This window comes from Lactuca virosa, chromosome 7 (genome assembly GCF_052849685.1).
Source record: "Lactuca virosa cultivar CGN04683 chromosome 7, Lactuca_virosa_CGN04683_v6, whole genome shotgun sequence".
In the NCBI taxonomy this organism is placed as follows: Eukaryota; Viridiplantae; Streptophyta; class Magnoliopsida; order Asterales; family Asteraceae; genus Lactuca; species Lactuca virosa.
Genome location: NC_136432.1, coordinates 171,639,753 through 171,662,400, shown reverse-complemented (window position 1 = coordinate 171,662,400; position 22,648 = coordinate 171,639,753). Strand labels below are relative to the sequence as shown.

General features: G+C 34.7%; 3 protein-coding genes across 3 annotated transcripts; 2 read left to right on the top strand and 1 right to left on the bottom strand.

Annotated features, from left to right (window-relative positions):
- The first annotated feature begins 1,186 nt into the window (after window positions 1–1,186).
- LOC145124288 (phosphoenolpyruvate carboxylase 1) lies at window positions 1,187–6,488 on the top strand. The gene is made up of 10 exons (XM_079059565.1): window positions 1,187–1,330; window positions 1,492–1,690; window positions 1,963–2,354; window positions 2,448–2,532; window positions 2,640–2,966; window positions 3,069–3,156; window positions 3,262–3,416; window positions 3,996–4,994; window positions 5,329–5,715; window positions 5,832–6,488. The coding sequence occupies exons 2-10, from the start codon at window positions 1,523–1,525 to the stop codon at window positions 6,126–6,128; spliced, it is 2,898 nt and encodes a 965-aa protein (XP_078915691.1). The 5' UTR covers window positions 1,187–1,330; window positions 1,492–1,522; the 3' UTR covers window positions 6,129–6,488.
- Window positions 6,489–17,007: 10,519 nt separating this feature from the next.
- On the bottom strand, window positions 17,008–17,439 carry LOC145127313 (uncharacterized). Its single transcript, XM_079062530.1, has one exon. The coding sequence runs from the start codon at window positions 17,437–17,439 to the stop codon at window positions 17,008–17,010; it is 432 nt and encodes a 143-aa protein (XP_078918656.1).
- Window positions 17,440–19,373: 1,934 nt separating this feature from the next.
- LOC145124519 (14-3-3 protein 9-like) lies at window positions 19,374–22,381 on the top strand. Its single transcript, XM_079059901.1, has 7 exons — window positions 19,374–19,542; window positions 20,062–20,368; window positions 20,473–20,560; window positions 20,637–20,743; window positions 20,844–20,992; window positions 21,099–21,145; window positions 22,080–22,381. Exons 1-7 carry the CDS (start codon window positions 19,470–19,472, stop codon window positions 22,080–22,082), a joined length of 774 nt encoding a protein of 257 aa, XP_078916027.1. The 5' UTR covers window positions 19,374–19,469; the 3' UTR covers window positions 22,083–22,381.
- Window positions 22,382–22,648: the final 267 nt, after the last annotated feature.

Genomic DNA, 22,648 nt, shown 5'->3' with positions numbered 1-22,648 from the left:
AAGTGAACGAACATGAATATATGGTGTGGATTTATGTAACCTTTGTATCTTTCGTAAATATTTATCACGAAGCATAAATATAGATTGCGAATATATAACGGGGTTATTTTATGTTAAAAAAATATTATTGTAAGTACACATACAAATATTCACGGTAATTATGATCATTTTGTTAAAATATAGAAATGGTCTTGCAATAAAAACACCAGTTATTTGCTTAGTAAACATCTACATAAAAATTCATTTGAGACCAACCAACCATTATCACAAAAGGTAGTGACTCATTTTATTATATTGTTTACATTACCCTCTCATAATATTCTATCTCTCCATTATTACTTATCATCCAACTAAACAAATCATTAATTTAGTGTACAAGTTTAATTTACTAAAAACTTACAAATATTATAAAGCCCAAGTTCCACATGGTTTTTCAGATTCTTCAATAATCTACACATATAAGAATACCTCAATTATATCATTCAAGCAAGGTTCTTCAATGGTATCAATTGAACAATTACTATAACAAAAATACATGTTCTAGAAATAGCATACAATTTCATAACTTTTAAGACTAAAACAAAATTAATTTAATTTATGATTTATGAACCACATAGAAAACTATTTGCTGTAAATAGGGAAAGAATTGAATCAAGAAACAAAAAAAGCTACATTTATCAAAAACCCATTAAAGAGTTGCATTGCAAATAGGGAAATGGAAATCAAAATTGGATCTTTCATATCACCAAAAGGCATGTGTTCTTGAAACTTGACCAAGAGGTGTTTGTAGAGCCATTGTTCCACATTAATACAAACAAAACAATCAATGTTGATGAATCAAATTGCTTTTTTGATTTTGTCTCTTTATTCGAATGATTTTTTACTTGATTTTATATAAGTTACATATATGGAAAATAGGTCATAAAGAGATTATAATACGGTTAACAATCGATCATATGATTGATTGTGTTTTTTTCGTACAAATTGAAGTGGATGGTTGCAATGGTGTTCTTGATTTTCTTGGAACTTTAGTAAAGTAAACAAGGAAAAAAAAAATAAATGGAATAAAAAGAAAGAAAAAGACTTTTATTTATTAGATAAAACTGGATTTTAATAATAATTATATTCTATAAAAAATATTGGAATAATTTAGGCGTGAAGTTTGCCGATTTGGCAGGGGAGTTACTTTATTGTTGCTACTTGCAACTATAAACTTCAGTGTTCGTAGTTCCTCTATATATACCCAATCCCAAATCCATATTATTTAGGTCACAAACACTCCAAAAAAACCCCTCTTTCTGTCTAATCGATATTCACTTCGATTCTTCAGGTGATCTCATAATAAGTTTTATGTTTAATTTTTTCTGGGTTTACGGTTTTCTGTTGGATGGATTATTATTTTTTTCAATTGTTCTTGATTTCATTATGTATGGCGATCAGAAGTTTGTGATGCGATATATAAAAGGCGTTAAATTTATGTTTACTTTACAGGACTGGTGGGAAATTGAAAAGGCTTTGTGTAATGGCTAATCGGAACTTAGAGAAATTGGCATCGATTGATGCTCAGTTGAGGCTTTTAGTTCCTGGAAAAGTTTCTGAGGATGATAAGCTTATTGAGTATGATGCCTTGCTTTTGGATAAGTTTCTTGACATTCTTCAGGATTTACATGGAGAGGATCTCAAGGAAACGGTACGTTTACTCGAATCATTGTTTGTTTTTGCTTCAGATTTCGATCTTTTTCTGTTGATTTGTAACCTATCGAAATAATTTTAATCTCAATTGAGGAATCTACTGATAATGAAACTGGTTATTCGTCCTATATACAATTGGTGAATCCCGATTTCGTTATCTTATATGCATTAGGCCTGGAAACCGTTCGACAAAATGTCACACTGGAATTAATCCATCGGTTAACGGATCCTTTGGTTGCATGAAACTGATTAATGTGTTTGTGTGTTTAGGTTCAAGAATGCTACGAGCTTTCTGCTGAGTATGAAGGAAAGCGTGACCCAAAGAAGCTTGAGGAACTTGGAAGTGTGCTCACAAGCTTAGATCCAGGGGACTCCATTGTCATCGCAAAAGCTTTCTCTCACATGCTTAACTTAGCAAATCTGGCAGAAGAGGTCCAGATTGCTTACAGACGCAGGATCAAGCTGAAGAAGGGTGACTTTGCTGATGAAGCTAATGCAACAACTGAATCCGACATTGAAGAAACTTTCAAGAGACTTGTGCATCAGCTTAAGAAGTCCCCTGAAGAGGTTTTTGACGCACTCAAGAATCAAACAGTTGACTTGGTCTTGACTGCTCATCCCACTCAATCAGTCCGCAGATCTTTGCTTCAAAAGCATGGAAGGTATAACAATAAAACTATAAATTTATAAAATAAAACAGATCCAAGTTTTATCAAATAACAAACTTCAAAAATTGACCCTTGATTACTTTTCAGGATTCGTGACTGTTTGGCTCAGTTATATACCAAAGACATTACCCCTGATGATAAACAAGAACTGGATGAAGCTTTACATAGAGAAGTAAGTATCAATAATCCAAATCCAAATCCAATATCTTGATTTCCTCTATAAGATCTTTATGATGAATTGATGATTAATTGGTGTTATACTGTTATGTGATTTTGTAGATTCAAGCTGCTTTTCGTACAGATGAAATCAGAAGGACTCCACCAACTCCACAAGATGAAATGAGAGCTGGAATGAGTTACTTCCATGAAACAATCTGGAAAGGTGTCCCTAAATTCTTAAGACGTGTTGACACTGCTCTTAAGAACATTGGAATCAATGAGCGAGTTCCCTATAATGCCCCTCTGATTCAGTTCTCTTCATGGATGGGTGGTGATCGTGATGGAAATCCCAGGGTTACCCCTGAGGTAACCAGAGATGTTTGCTTGCTTGCAAGAATGATGGCTGCAAACATGTACTTTTCCCAGATTGAAGATCTTATGTTCGAGGTATATCATATGTGATTATGTAAATTCCTTTTCTACCCTTTACAACACTTGATTCATGTATTGTTAAATCTTAATTCTTGTTAATCACATTGTTCTTTTTAGATGTCTATGTGGCGTTGTAATGATGAACTTCGTGTTCGGGCAGAAGAACTGTATAAATCAGCAAGGAGAGATGTGAAGCATTACATAGGTACTATTATTACTAAATACTATCAAGTAGCATTAACAAAGTGAAATTACGAGAATACCCTTTCAAAGTTGCTTATGTAAATTTTGGGTGTTTTGTTTTGTTCAGAGTTCTGGAAACAGGTTCCTCCAACTGAACCTTATCGAGTGATTCTTGGTGATGTAAGAGACATGTTATATAAAACCCGTGAAAGATCTCGCCATCTTTTAGCCCATGGCAAATCTGAGATCCCAGAAGAAGCAGTTTACACCAATGTTGAACAGGTAACTTTTAATATTTAATTATTTATATTAAATCTTAGATAACATTTTAAGTTAATCAACAAAATAACCAAAAGATAAAAATGTTAACACCAAAAGACCACATTTTCAATATTTATCACAATATGACAACCTTTTTTGCTAAAAAAAAGGTCGTAAATTCAAGATATTGATTTTTCAGACATCATATTTCATGATTTTTTATTTTTGTTTTACAAAATTGACATGATATAGTGCGAAAATGACATCATATTCGTGAAATAAAAAACGATTTTTTTTTTTGTAACATGGAGAATTAGGAAATAATATAACTAATGGTTTTTTAAGTCGGTTATCCATATACCCTCATTGGGAAAGAGCCATCTACATCCCAAAGTAATAAAAATATGTTTTTATAGTTATAAAAAAAACATCTATTAGTTCCCAATGCACTCATTAGTTTTATTATTTCTAAGCCCACCAATATTTTAATATTCCCCATGTAAATTAGTTTCATTTTTATTATTTTTAAGTTCTCCATGTACCCATTAGTTCTATTTTTATTTCGCAAATTAACATATATATATTTTTTAAATGTTATAGTTTTTGGAGCCCCTTGAGCTATGCTACCGATCGCTATGCGCGTGTGGCGACCGTGTAATCGCAGACGGGAGTCTCCTCGACTTCCTCCGCCAGGTGTCAACATTCGGTCTGTCCTTAGTCAAACTCGACATCCGCCAAGAATCCGATCGCCACACAGACGTCCTCGACGCGATCACCCAACATCTAGAAATCGGGTCCTACCGCGAATGGTCCGAAGAAAAACGCCAAGAATGGCTCCTCGCGGAACTTTCCGGAAAGCGTCCCCTCTTCGGCGCCGACCTTCCAAAAACCGAAGAAATCGCCGACGTCCTCGACACCTTCCACGTCATCGCCGAACTCCCATCCGACTGCTTCGGCGCTTACATCATCTCCATGGCCACGTCACCATCCGACGTGTTAGCAGTCGAGCTTCTCCAACGCGAGTGCCACGTCAGCAAACCGCTACGTGTGGTCCCGCTTTTCGAAAAGCTCGACGACCTCGAAGCCGCCCCCGCAGCCGTTGCGCGTCTCTTCTCGATTGAATGGTATAAGAATCGGATTGACGGGAAACAAGAAGTGATGATCGGGTATTCCGATTCCGGGAAGGATGCCGGGCGGCTTTCGGCGGCGTGGCAGTTGTATAAAGCGCAAGAGGAGCTTATAAAGGTGGCGAAGGAGTTTGGGGTGAAGCTTACGATGTTTCATGGACGTGGTGGGACGGTTGGGCGAGGTGGTGGGCCCACGCATCTTGCTATTTTGTCTCAACCACCGGAGACGATTCATGGGAGTTTGAGAGTTACGGTTCAAGGGGAGGTTATTGAGCAGTCGTTTGGTGAAGAGCATTTGTGTTTTAGAACTTTACAGAGATTTTGCGCGGCGACACTCGAACACGGGATGAACCCGCCGATTTCACCGCGACCGGAATGGCGTAAACTTATGGATGAGATTGCGGTTTTTGCAACGGAACAGTATCGGTCCATTGTATTCAAGGAGCCACGCTTTGTCGAGTACTTCCGCCTTGTAAGTATCCGATTCCGATTCCGATTCCGATTCCGGAGTATTATAATTTATAAAGTGAATTGCTTTTTTTGTCCCGGAGTATGGCTGATTTTTTCAATTTTGGTCCTTGTGAACAATTATATTTTTGGGAGCAAAATTGCAAAAATCAGCTATAGTTAGGGACCAAAGTCGTAATTTACTTGGGAGAGGAAAAAAAAATGTTGAAAGAACCTCAAATTCAAATTAGTACCAACATTGCAATGGAAAACTTTTTGGGACCAAAACTGCAAAATTCAGCACTATTCGGGGACCAAAAATGTAAATTATCATAATTGATGTATTAAAATTGTTGTAGGCGACACCGGAATTGGAATACGGGCGTATGAACATCGGGAGTCGTCCATCAAAGAGGAAACCGAGCGGAGGAATAGAATCACTCCGTGCAATTCCATGGATCTTTGCCTGGACTCAAACCCGATTCCATCTCCCGGTTTGGCTCGGATTCGGGGCGGCATTCAAGCATGCCATTCAAAAGGACGGAAAGAATCTTCAAATGTTTCAAGAAATGTACCAAAAATGGCCCTTTTTTAGGGTCACCATCGATTTAGTTGAAATGGTGTTTGCTAAAGGTGACCCCGGAATCGCTGCACTTAATGACAAACTACTTGTGTCTGAAGATTTATGGTCATTTGGAGAAATGTTGAGAGCAAATTACGAAGAAACCAAAGCTCATCTCCTCAAGGTACAACTTTTTCACAATACTTAACAAAACAGGTTGTACTGTTTTCTTTTTGTACGTGGAAAAGACATAAATACCCTTTTTCTGATTTTGAAATTTTTTTCTCTTTTGTTTTGTAGATTGCGGGACATAAGGATCTTCTTGAGGGAGACCCCTACTTGAAACAAAGACTTCGTCTGCGTGACTCGTACATCACAACCCTAAACGTGTGTCAAGCATACACACTAAAAAGAATCCGTGACCCTAACTATCATGTCACATTAAGACCTCATATCTCAAAGGAGTATTCAGAGCCAAGTAAACCAGCTGATGAACTTATCCATCTGAATCCAACAAGTGAGTATGCACCGGGTCTTGAGGACACTTTGATCTTGACCATGAAGGGTATTGCTGCTGGAATGCAAAACACCGGTTAAATTAATAAAGAAATAAATAAATAAATTAATAAATCGTGTTATGCAAGTATCTATCTTGTGTTTTTATTTAATGTTTTTGGACATCGGAAAGGCGTTGCCATGTTTATGTGTAATTTCGAGTTTTTTTTTTTCTTGCTTTTTGTGGTGAACCGCTTTGTTATGTTATTTCACCTGATGATCTGAGTTATGGAGTTGTACTGTAGGCAGTGTCGATGGTACGAATGAACCATTGTACACGTGATTACAAGTGATAAGTGAAGTGGTTAACATGTTATATTGGTCTTTTCATTGTACCAATATATGTATTGGAACGAGCCATGACTTTTTAATAAATGGTTTAAGTAAAAATGTTTTGATCTAGTGTAACAATTTATTTAATGGTATATTTGCAACATATTGAAGTTGAAGGCAACCGTGCTAAAGAAGTAAAGGTGGATTCATCAAACCACCCGAAATATTATACATGATACAATGAGACGACGATAAATACAAATATTCCAATACTAATTTGGGGTCACATGCTACACAAAAAGAATCTAAAGACTTGTACAAGATATGATTTGGAAAGAATTCCACTACGCATTATCTTGGTATATGGATAATGTCAAGGTTTTGTACTATGGATTGTTTTTTGATAGCATCAGGGTAGGATTGTAGGAGAGCATCATCTTGAAACCTTTGATAATGGGCCTCATGTCTATCATAGATTCCTACCATGATCAAAGTCTACAAATAAGTTTGATAATGGGCCTCATGTATTATTATAGATTCCTATTTCATACCATGATCAAAGTCTGGCAAATAAGGATTTGTAAGAAAGATTTAGCATTCTTTGATTCATTATCCATCCACAAACAAAATGTTTGTTGTATGGAATGGAATATCCTTGGAAGATATGTTCAATTCCAATAAAAATAGTGGGAGATAGTATATTGGTATATTTGTATCTAATCTTACTTTGTTTTAGTGATATCAAATCAAAACCCGAATTACATCTTTTCTAACAATCTCATAGTATTGTACGAGATTAAATCTTCAATGGGTTGATCATTTAAAATAAAAAATCATCATCCAATGCTACTTGAAGGAATAATCAAGAAGATGATGAAAATTCAGCAAGTGATGCTATTGCTTTAGAAGGTTGCCATTAGTCTAGAAAAGTGTTGTCTTTGTCCGAAAAATTGTTATTTTTTGCCACCGTTTAGATGTATCAAAAATCTATTAACCAATAATTTATTAAATATTGGTGAAATATTTGAGTAGAGATTTTTCATACAATTTTTTTAGTAAAATTAATTATTCTTAGATATTAATTAATTTTTTTTTTTGAACCCTATTAATGCTTGTTTTTTTTATAAAGCTAGATGTGGACATTTTTATGCTCTAAATCAGAAGATTTTTTTTGAGGTGTTTCATATACCTTAAGTTATGTTTATTGGTAAAATATATTTTGTTTTGATAAAAAAAATATATATATGTTTAGGCACCTCATATTATTTTATAAAAAAAATCCTTGTTTTTGTAGAAACTGAAACGTGAGAACTTTTGTTCTCCAAATTAAAGTTATTTTAAATGTTTTTTTATATATTTATATTTAAAATGAAAATTTCAAGGTTGTATAAATACCTCATTTTATCTTACAAAAAAAGCAAGTTTATATAAATTATAAATGTGTTGCTGCTTTTATATTGATTTGGGATGAAAAAAAAATTATCTTGAATTTTGAAATTATTTTAAGAAAGTTAATCGGAAAATATCAAGTGTTTGATCTATTAAATTTCACCATCTTGGTAAAAAAAATTCCAATTTCATGTAATCGAAGGATATTGTTGGTTGACAATAGTTTGTAGATATAGTTGGCGTTTAACCGAGTTACATCACTCTCTTACTTTTCCAGTGAAAATGGCTTTGATAAGAGAATAAGCGAGAGCATTCATTTTTTTCAAGAAGCTTTGACAATTTTCTCTTACTCTCTATCTCATTTCAATAAGCAAAGCAACTAAGATCAATATCAATTCTCTCTTGCTTCCTCGTACAAAAGCTCCAAATTATCTCCACCTACACATTTCAAATTAATATATGGTTGAGTGTTGGCTTATAGAATATCATTGTAAGTACAAGAGAGTGAGATTGATCACATTATGTTAAGACTTTGTATAAGCTTTGAAGTCTACGATGAAAACTTCTTGTGTTTCTAATAAGATCATAGTCAACGGGTAAGTCGTCTAGACATAGTAATTTTTATAGAAGTGAAGTAAGCTCTCAGTGTAGAGCTCAATCATTATACTGTTTGGTTTGTACTTTGTATTTTTCTTCATTAAGTTTATTTTCATATTTATATGGTTGTGATTTCAATCTTACAAGTTTGGTTGTTTAATTTGTTTTGGTTAAAATATTTGTACTCAAAGTTATTCAATTGTTAAGAAAGCTCTTGTTGGTTATATTTTGTAAAGTCAAAGTGATAAAAGAAAAAAGACATCTTATGTCTTATGACAAATAATGAGGTATCATACTTTTATCCCTCGAATGAATATGAATATAAATCTCGTGATAATACTTTATCTGCTAGTTCTAGTGATATTAAAAGTGATTACGATGATGACGATCTTAAACATCTTTTTGAACATGGGATATCCATTTTTCCGCCCATTTTATTGTTTTCAATTTAGTAATCCATCTTTTTTTTTTTTTGTCTACTATGATGTTGTCTTTGCATGCAAATTTTTTTTTGACGCCCTTCTGTGTTCTTCACACCTCTCCATAGCAGCCCTCCTAACTCGGATAATATTTATGGAAATGACCCACCACGATAAAAATGCACACCTCTTAGACAAAAACATGAAATGACTTGTTCATCGAACATTCATGATCTTCGTTTTCACAATGCTAATCACATTTGTTGGCATCAGAAGAGCTTGCAATACCTTATTTTGTCAGAATCATTGGATGATTTACAAGTCACTTTTAAAAACGAAGATTTTTTTTTTAACTAAAGATGTAATCTGAGTTGTGTGAATCAACAATATCCATCATAGTGATGACTTCGAAACTTGTTGGAATTTTGAAACTTCAAGTTGCGAAGCCTAATAAAATAGTTGTATATTTTTTCTAGAAAAAATTATTTTGAACTTATATTTCATGTTGTACAAAGTTGCAAAACTTATAGAAACCTTCTTTACACTTTTTTTCGAAAAAAAAAGTATTTCAAATTTTTTTGGTGTGTTACAAATGACCAAATTTAAACTTGATGATCATTCTTGTGATTTTTCAAAACCATATATTTTCTTTAAATGATGATATAAAAAGTATTATTTTTGTTAATATAGAGATAAGTAAGATGTTATGAATAGATCTATAGTTGAAGTGAATTGAGTTGTGGCAAATGACGAAAGTAACCCGGTACTATTGCACATGGCCACTTTCGGTTGAAGTCATGAAGTACCTTTACTTTAAGGATATGAATGTAATCATTTACGAAGAATGCATGCATCACTCCATGATCATCGTGCCCTTTGCAAAAGTTTACCTGCTTTTCACCACGGTAGAAACTTTATACGTAACTAATATTGACATTTTCTTTTATTCATGTAAATGATTATATTATTTAAGGAAAAAAAAAGACAAGATGTTAAAAAATAAAAATTATATATATATATATATATATATATATATATATATATATATATATATATATATATATATAGTAACAATCTACCAATTTTATTTACTTAATTTTAATCGACTTTCATCTATTTTTGTTTTGATCAATGCGATGGTAGAAAAAAGTCATTGTCAATCAAAATCATACGTGGTCCAATGGTTGCCCCAAATGAAAAAAGATGAAAGTTCATTGAATTAAAATTTTACAATATGACGCTAATAGTAATTCATAATTGTCAAAATCAACAATGATCCAAATTTTTCTAACAAGATAGTATCTTTTATCACAACAATTTGTATTTTACGCACTAGATATTTTTTATACGATATACATGGGTATATCCTGACTTGTTGATTTTTCCACAACATTTTCTTATCTATCCATGACATTTTATAGTTAATTGACATATATGCCCCTCATTTAAATAGATAATGTATTTCAGTTTACGGGTTGATTTGTTTCCTTATACCTCGTTCTTCCTCCTTCACTGTTGCGATCATCCTCACATGATTTGTTTCCAAATGATCCCAAGATAATCTTCAAATCGTATGATTTCGTGTGTATCGAACTATAACTTTCACAACATATATGATTCCCTTTGTATGTGTCTGATTCCATGTGTATGTATATTTTAATCATATGATGCAGCTTCCCTTCTCTTTCTTCAAATGCATATATTACCTCCAACAAATCAAACTATAAACTCTTCTTTTTTTCCGTAAGAATAAAAAACATGCTTTTAGTTGATAATAATAATCAGTAGAAACGTAATTGTCAAATTGGAATAACTGAAAATGTTGCAGAATCATTAGCTATAAAAGATAGAATCACATCTCTCTCAATTCAAAATGACTTTCAAGTGTGGACCTGGTTCTTCCTTACCAATTTGCTCACCCATGATGAATTAAATTCTCATTACCAGTTTGCTCACCCATGATGAATTTTAAAGTTAAATCGTCATTAGCAGGAAGAAAAATGCCCTGACCAGGTGTTGCCTTAAGATATCGCAACACACGAAGTGCAACATTCCAACGGGTCTCAAGAGGATTCGAAACAAATTAACTAGGCATGTTGACAACAAATGTGATGTTAGGTCTCGTAGCTTGTAGATAAAGAAGACGGCCAATTAGTCGTCTATATTTCCTAGCATCAGCAAGAGAAGAATCATCTTCAGTAGTGAGACAAATGTTTTGTTCCATGGGAAAAGAACTCGGTCTACAACCTTCCATACCACTATCAATGTAACGTCCCGTTCCTGGTACGTATTTAATTTATTAAATGTCTTTTATAAAGAGCTACTCGGCGAGTAGTAACCCTAACTCGTCGAGTAGATGCCAGGTTGGACGCGGGTTTTAAGTGATCTACTCAGCGAGTCCGCGCCTGGACTCGACGAGTAGGCCAGTCAGGAGGAAACCCTAACCTTTAGGGTTTGTACCCTATTTAAACGTCCTTATAGCCCCCATCCCAGCCTCCAACACCCTTAAAGCGTTCCCCTCAAAACCCTAGCCTCGACGAGTTGGATGCACTGAAATCGATTAGAATCAACTGTTTAGTGAGGACATGCATAGGACTCGACGAGTTGTTCTTGGACTCGGCGAGTCGGAGTGCAAATCCTCCCGATTTCTCCGATTTTGGAATTATGAGTTGAATCAGGGAGTGGAAGAGGACTCAGTGAGTTAGAACAAGGATCTGGAAGTAGAGGGACTCGGCGAGTCCACGTCCCGACTCGGCGAGTTCATAGTAGGACTCGGCGAGTAGAGTCAACCAGGAAGTTGACTTTGACCAGGGGTAAAATAGTCATTTTACCCTGAGATTAGTATCAGATTTTGATCTAGTGTTTATGGGATTTGTAGCCGGGGAGTTCCGAAGCAGCAGTCAGACAGTCTCAGATTTAGCACCTCAGCAACCAGCGTTACGAGGTGAGTTTTCCTTCCAGTAGGAACGGGTCTACGACCACAATGCCGACCCATTTAGTTAGCAGTAGTTCCGGACTTCGGTCCGATGCAGTAGTTCAGTGTGCTTGATGTCTTTGTGATTCAAGCATGTCTTTGTGTTATGTGTTCCGGACTTCGGTCCGATGCAGTATGCAGTATATGTGCTTATGCTAGTAGTTATGATTATGTTATGCTATGTTCAGTCAGTTTCCAGACTTCGGTCCGATGCAGAGGGCAAGGCCCTGGATAGTTCCGGACTTCGGTCCGATGCAGTTTCCGGACTTTGGTCTGATGCAGAGGGCAAGGCCCTGGATAGTTCCGGACTTCGGTCCGATGCAGTTTCCGGACTTCGGTCCGATGCAGTGGGCAAGGCCCAGTAGTTGCTTTATATGTTATTGTATGGTATGTGGTAGTTTGGGGGAGCTCACTAAGCTTTGTGCTTACAATTTCAGTTTTTGGTTTCAGGTACTTCCGCTAGTAAGGGGAAGAGCTCGGGATGATGGCATGGCACACACCACAGCTTCAGTTTATCCTGGGAGTTTTATTCAGACATTTTGATATGTTTTGACATAAGTTGATTTGATTAACTTATTATGAAATTTTGAGACGCATGATCCATGGATTTATCTTTTAATATTTAATATTATGGTTTAGTAAAGTTTTCAAACGAAAAATTTTTGGGTTGTATTTTTGGGATGTTTCAATCAACTAATATGTCCAAGGTATATTTTCTTTTACTACGAACCATTCTCTCAAGTAGTTGAGCAACTTCAATGCCAAGCGAATATTTCAAGGGGGCAAGATCTTTTATACTGAACTTCCTATAAGAAAAGTTTTAACTTTGGCTATCTATTGATCATCATTTCCCAAAAGAATAACATCGTCAACATAAATAAGAGCATATATATATATATATATATATATATATATATATATATATATATATATATGTCTTTTTGTTTGAAGACAAAAAGCGAATGATAAGCTTTTTGAGTGTTTAAAACCGATTTGGATAAGAGTGTTGGTGAATTTATTATACCAGTTTCGAGAAGCTTGTCGTAAACCATACAATGACTTTTGGAGATGACACACTCTAGTATCTCCTTCTTTTGCGAACCCTTGTGGTACTTTCGTATATACTTCTTCATTCAAATCGACATGTAAAAAGGCGTTATTCACATCGATTTGATAAATAGCCCACCTTTTCTGAACAATAACAGCTAACACAATCCTTACATTAACGAGTTTGGCCACCAGTGCAAATGTTTCATGAAAATTTACACCTTCAATTTGGGTGAAACCCTTTGCAACATGTCTGGATTTGTATCGCTCCACTTCACCTGACAAATTTTATTTGATTTTGTAAACCCTCTTGGAGTCACTCGCTTTCTTTCCATGTGGAAATTGGTCAAAACCCACATCTTGTTGTTCTCAAGTGTTTCAACTTCCTTTCTCATAGCATCTTTCCGATGTTGACTTTGAATTGTTTGGTAAAAACGCTTGGGCTCATCTTGAGAAAAGTTGACTTTTAATTGTTGTTAAAACACACTCTATAAGCTTCATATCTCTAGAAACGAGAATTTTCTTGTCTGCAATTTCAAAAACTCTATACCCCTTTTGCCCTTGTGGATAACCAATGAAAATACAAGGCCTCCCCCTTTATTCAAACTTATCCTTTCCAGCATTATTTTCCTTTACATAAGCTAAGCAGCCTAAAACTCTCAGGTGGTCATATTGAGGCTTATTTCAAAACAAGATTTCGTATGGAGTTTCGTTTTTTAAAGATCAAGAGGGTAATCTATTTATGATGTATGTGGTAGTAAGAACACATTCTCCCCAAAACTTAATGGGATGACTAACTTGGAAACGTAGGGATCTTTCTATTTTTAACATGTGTTTGTGCTTTCTTTCAACAACTCTGTTTTGTTGTTGGGTTTGAACACACGAGGTTTCGATCAGAATGTCATGTTCTTCATAGAACTTAAGCATATTATTTGAGACAAATTCACCCCCGTTATGTAACACTCGGTTTTGGATTTGCTTCATTATTCAGGGCTGTGACCCAATCATCAGTTGTAATGAGGCTTAGGGCCTTGGGGAAGAAAGGATTTGGTCCTTTTCTGATGTGGGTGTTATGGTTTAAGTGATCCAAGTGTTTGATGATGCCTTCGGGGGTCAAAGGGTATAATTGTAATTTGATAACTCGGTCTTTTATGGATTTTTGGTTTTGTTCGGGAAGTTTTAAGGCTATGGTGTGTTATTAGAAGCAGGACTTCTCTCCACCTTTCTGTGGATATAAGGTTCGTTGGAAACGGACCTAAGACGAGGAAGTTAGAGTAGTTTGAAATAATGGCAGAAATGGCCGTTGGTGGAAAAAAATGGCAAAGTTGGTCCCATGCGTGCATGGAGGAGGGCACATGCCTGGGTGAGTACGCCCAACATAAGTTGGGGGTACGCCCAGCGTAATGAGCAGAGTGCCAAACCCTAATTTTTAGGGTTTGAGCACTATTTAAACATCCTTATGAGCTTAAGGCTCTTTCATTTCTCAGCCTCCATTGTCTTTGAGCCTCATTTCGAACCCTAATCCTCTTGGTGGTACATTATTGAGCTTGGAGGTTATTTTAAAGGGTCCTTAGTGTATTTCAAGGAAGTGGATCTTGGTGATCAAGCTTGGTGTAGTCGTGGGGTTATAGATCCAGAATCTTCACACTCTTGGGAAGCTTCAGGAGGTAAAAAGTTTTTATCTTGGCTTCTTCTTATGCTAGTTTGAGTTTAGGGCAAGATTAAGGGCTTTTATGGTGTATTAAGTTCTCCTTGCGAGTTTGAGTCACTCCAGGAGTTAAGGTTGTTAGATCTTCCCTTTTCTGAGTTTATAAGTTCATAAAAATGGTATATTGATCATTGCTTTTGGTCCATGCATGTTTTAGTTGGGTTAGAATGGGTTTTAATGGATTAAGATGGTTGTTGGGTCCCATTGAGTCATGCAAATGCATAAAGGTTCCGACTTTATGCATTAAGAGCTTTATTTTGAGGTTCTCTGAAGTTTGGGTGCAAAGTGCTTAAGCCAGAAAACGAGTTTTGGACTAAGTCAGGTTATACCCTGCGTAACTGGCCGTACGCCCAACGTAGCTGAGCGTACGCCCATGTTCGATGTGGGCTTTGGGCTTGTTGTATTTTGGGCTTTGCATCTTAGGCCACCTTGTTGCTTTGGGCCTTTTGGGCTATCTGAGATCAACTATTGGACTAAAGGAAGTATTGGTCTTAGGATAAGGCCCATATGGGGGTTGGGCCTAATTTGGAAAATTAGGCCATTAGTGGGCCTTTGTGGATCTTTTGGTTTTGGGCCTTTTTGGTCTTGGGCTTTGGCCTCAGTTTTGGTTCACGTTGGGTCAGGGGTAAAATGGTCATTTTACCCCAAGTATAGATTGTGGGCCTTAGAATGGAACCCAATATTGGGTGTTATTTTATATTGTAGCTCGGGAAGTTGTCAAGGCAGCAACTAGGGATTTCTTACAGTGAGCTTCAACATTCGAGGTGAGTCTCCTCACCGTTCGATGGGTCGAAGGCACCAATGCCGACCCATTTGATTTATATATTGTAGGAAGACTCGGGGTGACACTTGGCATTTTGTATGAAAGACCAGGAGGCGGCTCCTGGCAATCTGTATGCAAGACCAGAGTCTGAACTTTGGCAGTTATTAGTTAAGTAGTCGTAGATTGTATGTTAGTTGTCTTTGTGATGCTTGCATGGAAGACCAGAAGGTGGCTCCTGGCACTTGTCTGTAAGACCCAAGGTTTTGGTCCCCGACCTGGTAAGGAGGACCACGAGACGGCTCGTGGCATAATGGCAAGACTATGGTTGGCACATAGCACTTTTATTGATTGATTGGATATGTATGACATGTATGGCTCGTTTGATATGTATGGTATGTGGTATTTGGGGAACTCACTAATCTTTGCGCTTACAGTTTGTGGTTTATGGTTTTAGGTACTTCCGGTTCGAAAGGGAAGGGCCCGACTTGATCGCAACACATACACCCGGGTTTTCCGCAATATGTGATTTTGGGAATGGACTCTGATAATTGTATTATTTGAAATGATTTTAAATGTTTGGATAAAAGTTACATTAGTGTTTTAATTATAATAAAAACGAAATTTTTACCCTATGATTGTCGAGATGTTACACGTTATCACTTCTAATCCTTTTGATTTTCTTTACAAATTGAGTTTCAACCAATTTGTAGAATGCAACAAGGTTGGAGCTTGTATCCGATTTATGCTTTAATAAATAGACCCAAGTAGAAAGACTATAATCATCTATAATAGTTAAGAAGTATTGTGCGCCAGAAAGTGAAGGAACACGATACCCTCCCCATATATCACAATGAATAAGATCAAAATAAGAAGTAGTTTTAATAGAACTAATTTGAAAATGTAATCTGATTTGTTTTGCCTGAATACATGAATCACAATAATCAAAATTTCCTAAATTGTTTATAAAGCTAATATGTTGTAATCTAGAATATGAAGCATGTCCCAATCTCCTATGCCAAACTTTCGTGTCAACTTTAACAGCCATCACCTTGCTTTTTTGATCCATCTCTTCCATGCTATATAGACCATATTACACCTCCCCATGTGAATCAGCTTCCTCGAATGTAAGTTATGTATGTAACAAAAATATGAAAAAAATGTTATGAAACAATTATGATGCTTGGTGATTTTACTAACCGATAAGAGATTGCATTAAAAATTCGGTATGTAAAGGACATTGTTGAATTTTAAATTGCTAGGTAAACATGCACTCCCTATTCCTTAAACATGGATACTGTCACCATTTGGTATGTTAACAAGAACGAAGTCTGGTGATTCCTTTAATTCAATCATGACAAAATCGTTAATAACAATGTGTTTGGTGGCAGCGGAGTCGATAACCCATAGATGATGAAAATTGATCTTACCATCCATGTTGACTTCAGGTTTAGGATTGTTGTTTGATTATTAAATCAACTTCTTATATTGTTCGACACTCAACCTAGGTATAGGGCTAACTTCTATTCCGATGACAACATCCTTGGGTTTTGTTTTTATTGTCTTCCTTTGTCTGTTTGTTGTTTTCCATTGGCAGTTTTCCTATCAGTCGGGATACCTGTTTTCTCGAAGCAGCCATCGATGGTATGACCGGTTTTATTGCAAAGCTTGCACTTTAATCCTTCACGATTGATGTGTTTATTTGAATAGTTTGTTTCAAAACTTTGTGGTGCTCGATCTCGATAGGCGACAACCTACACTACCGGTTTTCTTGTAGCACTAATATTCTTCTGTTGTTCATCTTCAATAACAAGATGATAGACGGTGCCCAAACCTGGCAGGGGTTTGGTGCTGAGTATTTGAGTCTTTATGGTTCCAAAACTATCATCGGGCCCCATCAAAAACTCATATATACATTCCTTTTCTTTAGACTCCATGAGTCTCTTTCTTAGATTGCAAGAACAGTTGTTACATGTATATGTTGGTGAAGGTGAGACATATTCAATTTCATCCCACACACCTATCATCATTGTGAAGTAGGATGCAACTGGATGGTTTTCTTGCCTCATAGTGGTAAGGATTTGTTTTAGTTCGTAAGCCCTCAAAGCACTTTCTTTTCCAAATCTTTCTTGAAGATCTTCCCAAATCTGTTTAGTTGTTGTTGCGTATTTCACACTGATCTCCATTTCCATAGCAGTGATAATCCATCCTTTAATGATAGCGTCGTTGCGCTGCCATGATTTGTAATCCTATGTATCTTCTGCTGGTTTAGGGATGGTTCCATCAATGAAACCCACCCTATTCTTGGCGACGGGGAAGTCGCTCATCTCTCGAGACCAAGTCTGTATAGTTATTATCATTCAGAGTGTCATTCACATGCATCTAATGAAGATAATCAGTAGGGTGAATGTAATATGGTGAATTAGGATCAGACGAAGGATTTTTGGTTTTATCTTTTCGACTGCCTTTACTTGTGCATTCTGGTTTGGCCATGGTTGCTTATCATTTGAGTTTCGGCGGATCGGACGCGCTCCGATACCAAATAGAAAACATAATTAAGGTTTTAACTGGAACAAGATGATTCCAGGTTATGAGTTTATTCAATCGATCAAAAGTTTAAACACATCAATTTGTAAAAAGAAAGAAAGAAACTAGATAATCCTACCCAAAAAAAACTAAGAAGATAAGATAAGCATATCATAAATAATATATTTTTTTTCATATAACTTGATTAGCATGTTAAGGTCAGACAGTTATATCATGACACTAATAATTCAACTTTATAAATGTGACAATTAAGATATTGCAAACATTCGAATACTTTCATGCGACTATTAATCCATTTTTAATACTTTTATGCGACTATTAATCCATTCTCATATTATTATTTTTATTTTACACGATATAAAAAAATCACAAATTTGAATTCTTTCATTTTCGTGAATGCATTGACTTTCACAAATATACTGATCCATGATCGCTTGGATCTCGAGATCACTAGATTCTTACTAAAAATGAGACATTATTTTTTTCTTTTTAATGTTTTTTTTACGCACAAGAGGCTTAAATGTGTAAAATTGTAAATTAAGATGTATCAAAATATAAATAATATAAGCAACATGATCAAGTTGCGATTAAAAAAGAGAAAGCACGTGCCGAGTCAGTCCTACGTGGCGCACTATGAGTGGTAGCCATACGCTAATGTCTACGCTGTGTGGGTCCATTTGTCGTTTTCCATCCACTTGCAAGTACATCATCTAATGCTCCAAAACTTTCATGGGAATCCTCTTACTTTTTATTCTTTGCATCTTTATTCACATTACTTTCTATATATTCATTATCACCCATACATTATCAAAAATGATGTTTTGGCCACCCAAATTATTTATTTATCTATCTTGTTCGATTCTTTTTACCTTTTGAAACTAACTCCCACTCTCTCTTAACAAAGTTTTATAAAAAACTTGTGCATACCGATCTTAAGATAATACATTATAGTAATATTTTTTCAATATATCCATCATTTAACAATTACCCTTTGCCACTAAATAGTTGCATCACAAACTTTTAACCTACCGATGAGTATTCATTTGCAATGTGAAACATGCTTCTTGATAGACATCTAACTTATAGTCCTATATATTAGTTCAAATACAAGATACAACGTAGCCAATAAAAAAAATATAATATCGTAGATGCTCATTACTAATTTATTTCAAAACACGTGATATATCAACATAAAAAGAGAATATTGTTGTATTGTAATAAGAAACTAAGTTTACAAAACACACTACTTAGTGTAACTATTTTCACTGTGTTGATAAAGACTATATTACGATATAATCTATATGTTTGTTTAATGGAGGAATAACACTAGACGTTACTTTCACCATGAAAGTATTTCCCACTACAAATACTTTTTAGCTTTTTTATTTTTTTTCAAAGTTTAGGGATAATCTACATGCAAAAACAAGGAATAATATTTTAAATCATCTACTTGGCTTAGTGGCCATGCAATGTTTTTGTTTTGTCTGTGGCAGAAGTGGAAAATACCGAACTTTGGTGGCAAGAATAAAATATTCTCCTTCACTATATTTACAGACAGACATATACAGCTACCAGTCTCACAGACGCATCTTTCCGCGTTTCTCTATTTTTACAAAAAAAAAAAACAGCAGAGAGAGAAAGTAGTGGTTGAGCTCTAAGATCGGCATCTATGGCGGCATCAGCTGAACGCGAGAATTTCATCTATGTTGCCAAGCTCGCCGAGCAAGCTGAACGCTATGATGGTTAGAATACTTCCTCTTCGTTTTCATCTTAGATCCGGTGTTAACATGTTGATTTTCTTACTTTACTTTAAAAGTCGCAGCTATAATCTGTGGTGGATGTATATTTGTGCCTACTGTTTAAGTTCCACACACATACACCTATGTTATCGATGCTATTGACTTTGAGATGTAAATTAGGGTTACAAAAAAAATACTTTTAGATAATTTTCGAGGCTAGATTTAGGGTTTACTAGATCCTACGAATCATACACCCTACGGAGGTTAATCACGAGTTAAATTTTTAACTTTTTCGTGCCTAGACATATTCAAATCGATATTCAATTTTGAAACTTTGTAGAAAAATATTGATAGCTACGTTAATCTAAGTAAAAAGTACCAAATTAGAAAGAAATAAATGACCTTAACATATCAAACGTTGACTGTTTAGAAACTAAGCTATTGGTAAGGAAGGTAAACATTGAGATTCGGAGGATAATTTTGGTTGATTTTGACTATTGATCTGTATTGTTTTTGTTTCAGAAATGGTGGAGGCGATGAAGAAGGTAGCAAAGTTGGATATCGAATTGACTGTTGAAGAGAGGAATCTGCTTTCAGTTGGATACAAGAATGTGGTGGGATCACGAAGGGCATCATGGAGGATTTTATCTTCAATTGAGCAAAAAGAGGAATCCAGAGGCAATGAAGTGAATGTTAAAAGGATTAAGGAATACAGACAGAAGGTGGAAACAGAGCTTTCCAACATCTGTGGTGATATCATGACTGTGATTGATGAGCATCTCATTCCATCTTCATCTGCTGGAGAATCCACTGTTTTCTACTACAAAATGTAAGTATTATGTATATTACATTTACATTTACATATATAACAAATGTAACAAAAAATCCAAAACATCATTCTTGATATTATTTTGTTTTGTTTATGGGATGCAGGAAAGGAGACTATTATAGGTATCTTGCAGAGTTCAAGTTTGGTAATGATAAAAAAGAGGCAGCTGATCAGTCACTGAAGGCTTATCAAGTAATTACCTTTTTAAAAATTCTTGATGAGTTTTACATTTTCTGATAAATGACATATTGACTTATTTACCCCTCAGTTGGCATCTACTGCTGCAGAGGATTTATCTCCTACTCATCCAATCCGATTGGGTTTGGCTTTGAACTTTTCTGTTTTCTATTATGAGATTATGAATTCTCCCGAAAGGTAATGTCGGATTTCTTTAACAAACCTGTTGATAATTTTTTAAACAAAAAGAAAAAACTAAAATGTTGTTTTATTAAATCTTAAATATTGGTGTTGTTAGAGCCTGCCACCTGGCGAAACAAGCATTTGATGAAGCTATCTCAGAGCTTGACTCCTTGAGTGAGGAATCATACAAAGATAGCACTTTAATTATGCAGCTTCTGAGGGACAATCTCACTTTGTGGACTTCTGATATTCCAGAAGATGGAGGTAAAAACATATATTAATTTTCAATTACTTTTTTAATTTGTTTATTAATTTGTTGTTTCTTGTTTGTAACTACTTATTAACATGATCTTGATTCTTGCATTTGCAGATGACCAAAAGATGGAGATCACAAAATCTGGTGCAGAAGATGCTGAGGTTAGGGCATTTCTAGTAAAAGAATTATTTATTTTGCCACATCAGCTTTCCACTAACTTTTATTTAAGATAAATCTATTATCACAAACCTTCTTTAGTTTGATTACCTTTTTTTAAAAAAAAAAATTTAACAAATTTATCCTCATCCATTTTAAATATTTTATAAAGTCACTCTTCTAATTGTTTCATCTAATTTTTTGTTTTTAAGCACATGTCATATATCTAAAAAGGAATATTACCTTGCATTAACATTAAAATAAGATAAAAACGATACATATTATTTTTCATTGCAACATTTTTAATATTTAAAATTTGTGTCGTTTTGATTGTTTTGAAAAATGTTTTTTGTTGATATATTTCTCTATAAAATATAAGGTTAATATCATAATAGACCTTATATACCGAGCTTTTTTTTATTAAACTTCAACTTTTTTTTTTCCTAAAAAAGACCTTGTATTTTTTTCATTTTTGTCTGAAAACACCCTCAACTTTTTATTTTTTATCCTGAAAAAACCATCAATGTTTTTTTTTTTACTTTTCCAAAAAAACTCACATTTGATAAGTTTTTTTTTTTGAAAAAAACTGCTAAAGGGCCAAATTCTAAAAAAATGGAAAAATACAAGGTCTTTTTCGAACAAAATAATATAAAGTTGAGGCTTAATTCGGAAAAAAAAAACACAATTTATAAGATCTTTTATGATATTAACACTAAAATATATTCACGGTAATTTTGTATCTTCAGTAAAATAGATTAACTTGTCTGAAAAAGTAATAAAGAATTAATATGTCGATATTATTAAGGTGTAAAATAATATATAGCTATAAGTTACTAATTCATGTTTTTCTATTTTCACTCCCAATCGCAATAATTACAATTTTTTTTTTTTTTTTTTTTTTTTTTTTTGCAATTAATAATATAAAATATTTGAATGCAGTAAAATATGGATTGGCGAAGGGGAAGGGGAGGGGTGTAATATGAAATATGTATTTTTCTAATCCTAAGTTTTAAAAGCGGTATTATGAGAATCGCGTTTAGTTGTTTGTTGTTCATTTCAAGTTGTTGTAAAATGCCCGGAAAATGGGACATATTTTTATGCCATGCCCTCAGATTTTATCTTCTAGGCTGGTTTATGCAAGCAAACACAATCTCTATTTATTAGTTAATTTAGGAATTTTCCATGTTTTGTTTTGTTTGGTGAGAGTGCAAATAAGAACATGAATTTCACCTTTTTTTTCACTCTTTGATTACCTTGTGTTTTTGGTTTGCTCTATTTTAGTTGTGAAATATCCTTCAAATATAACAGATATGGGAATTTGGTTATCGGTATCAGGATTTATAAATCTTTATCACAATGTTTCGAAAGTGTTTTTTAACCTTAATTTACTTTTGACAAAAATGGGAAGTTGTCTATACCTACCATCTTTTTCACAAAGGTTATGAAATAACCATGGATTTTATTTATTTATTTATTTATTTTTTTTTTGCAAAATGAAACTGAATTTT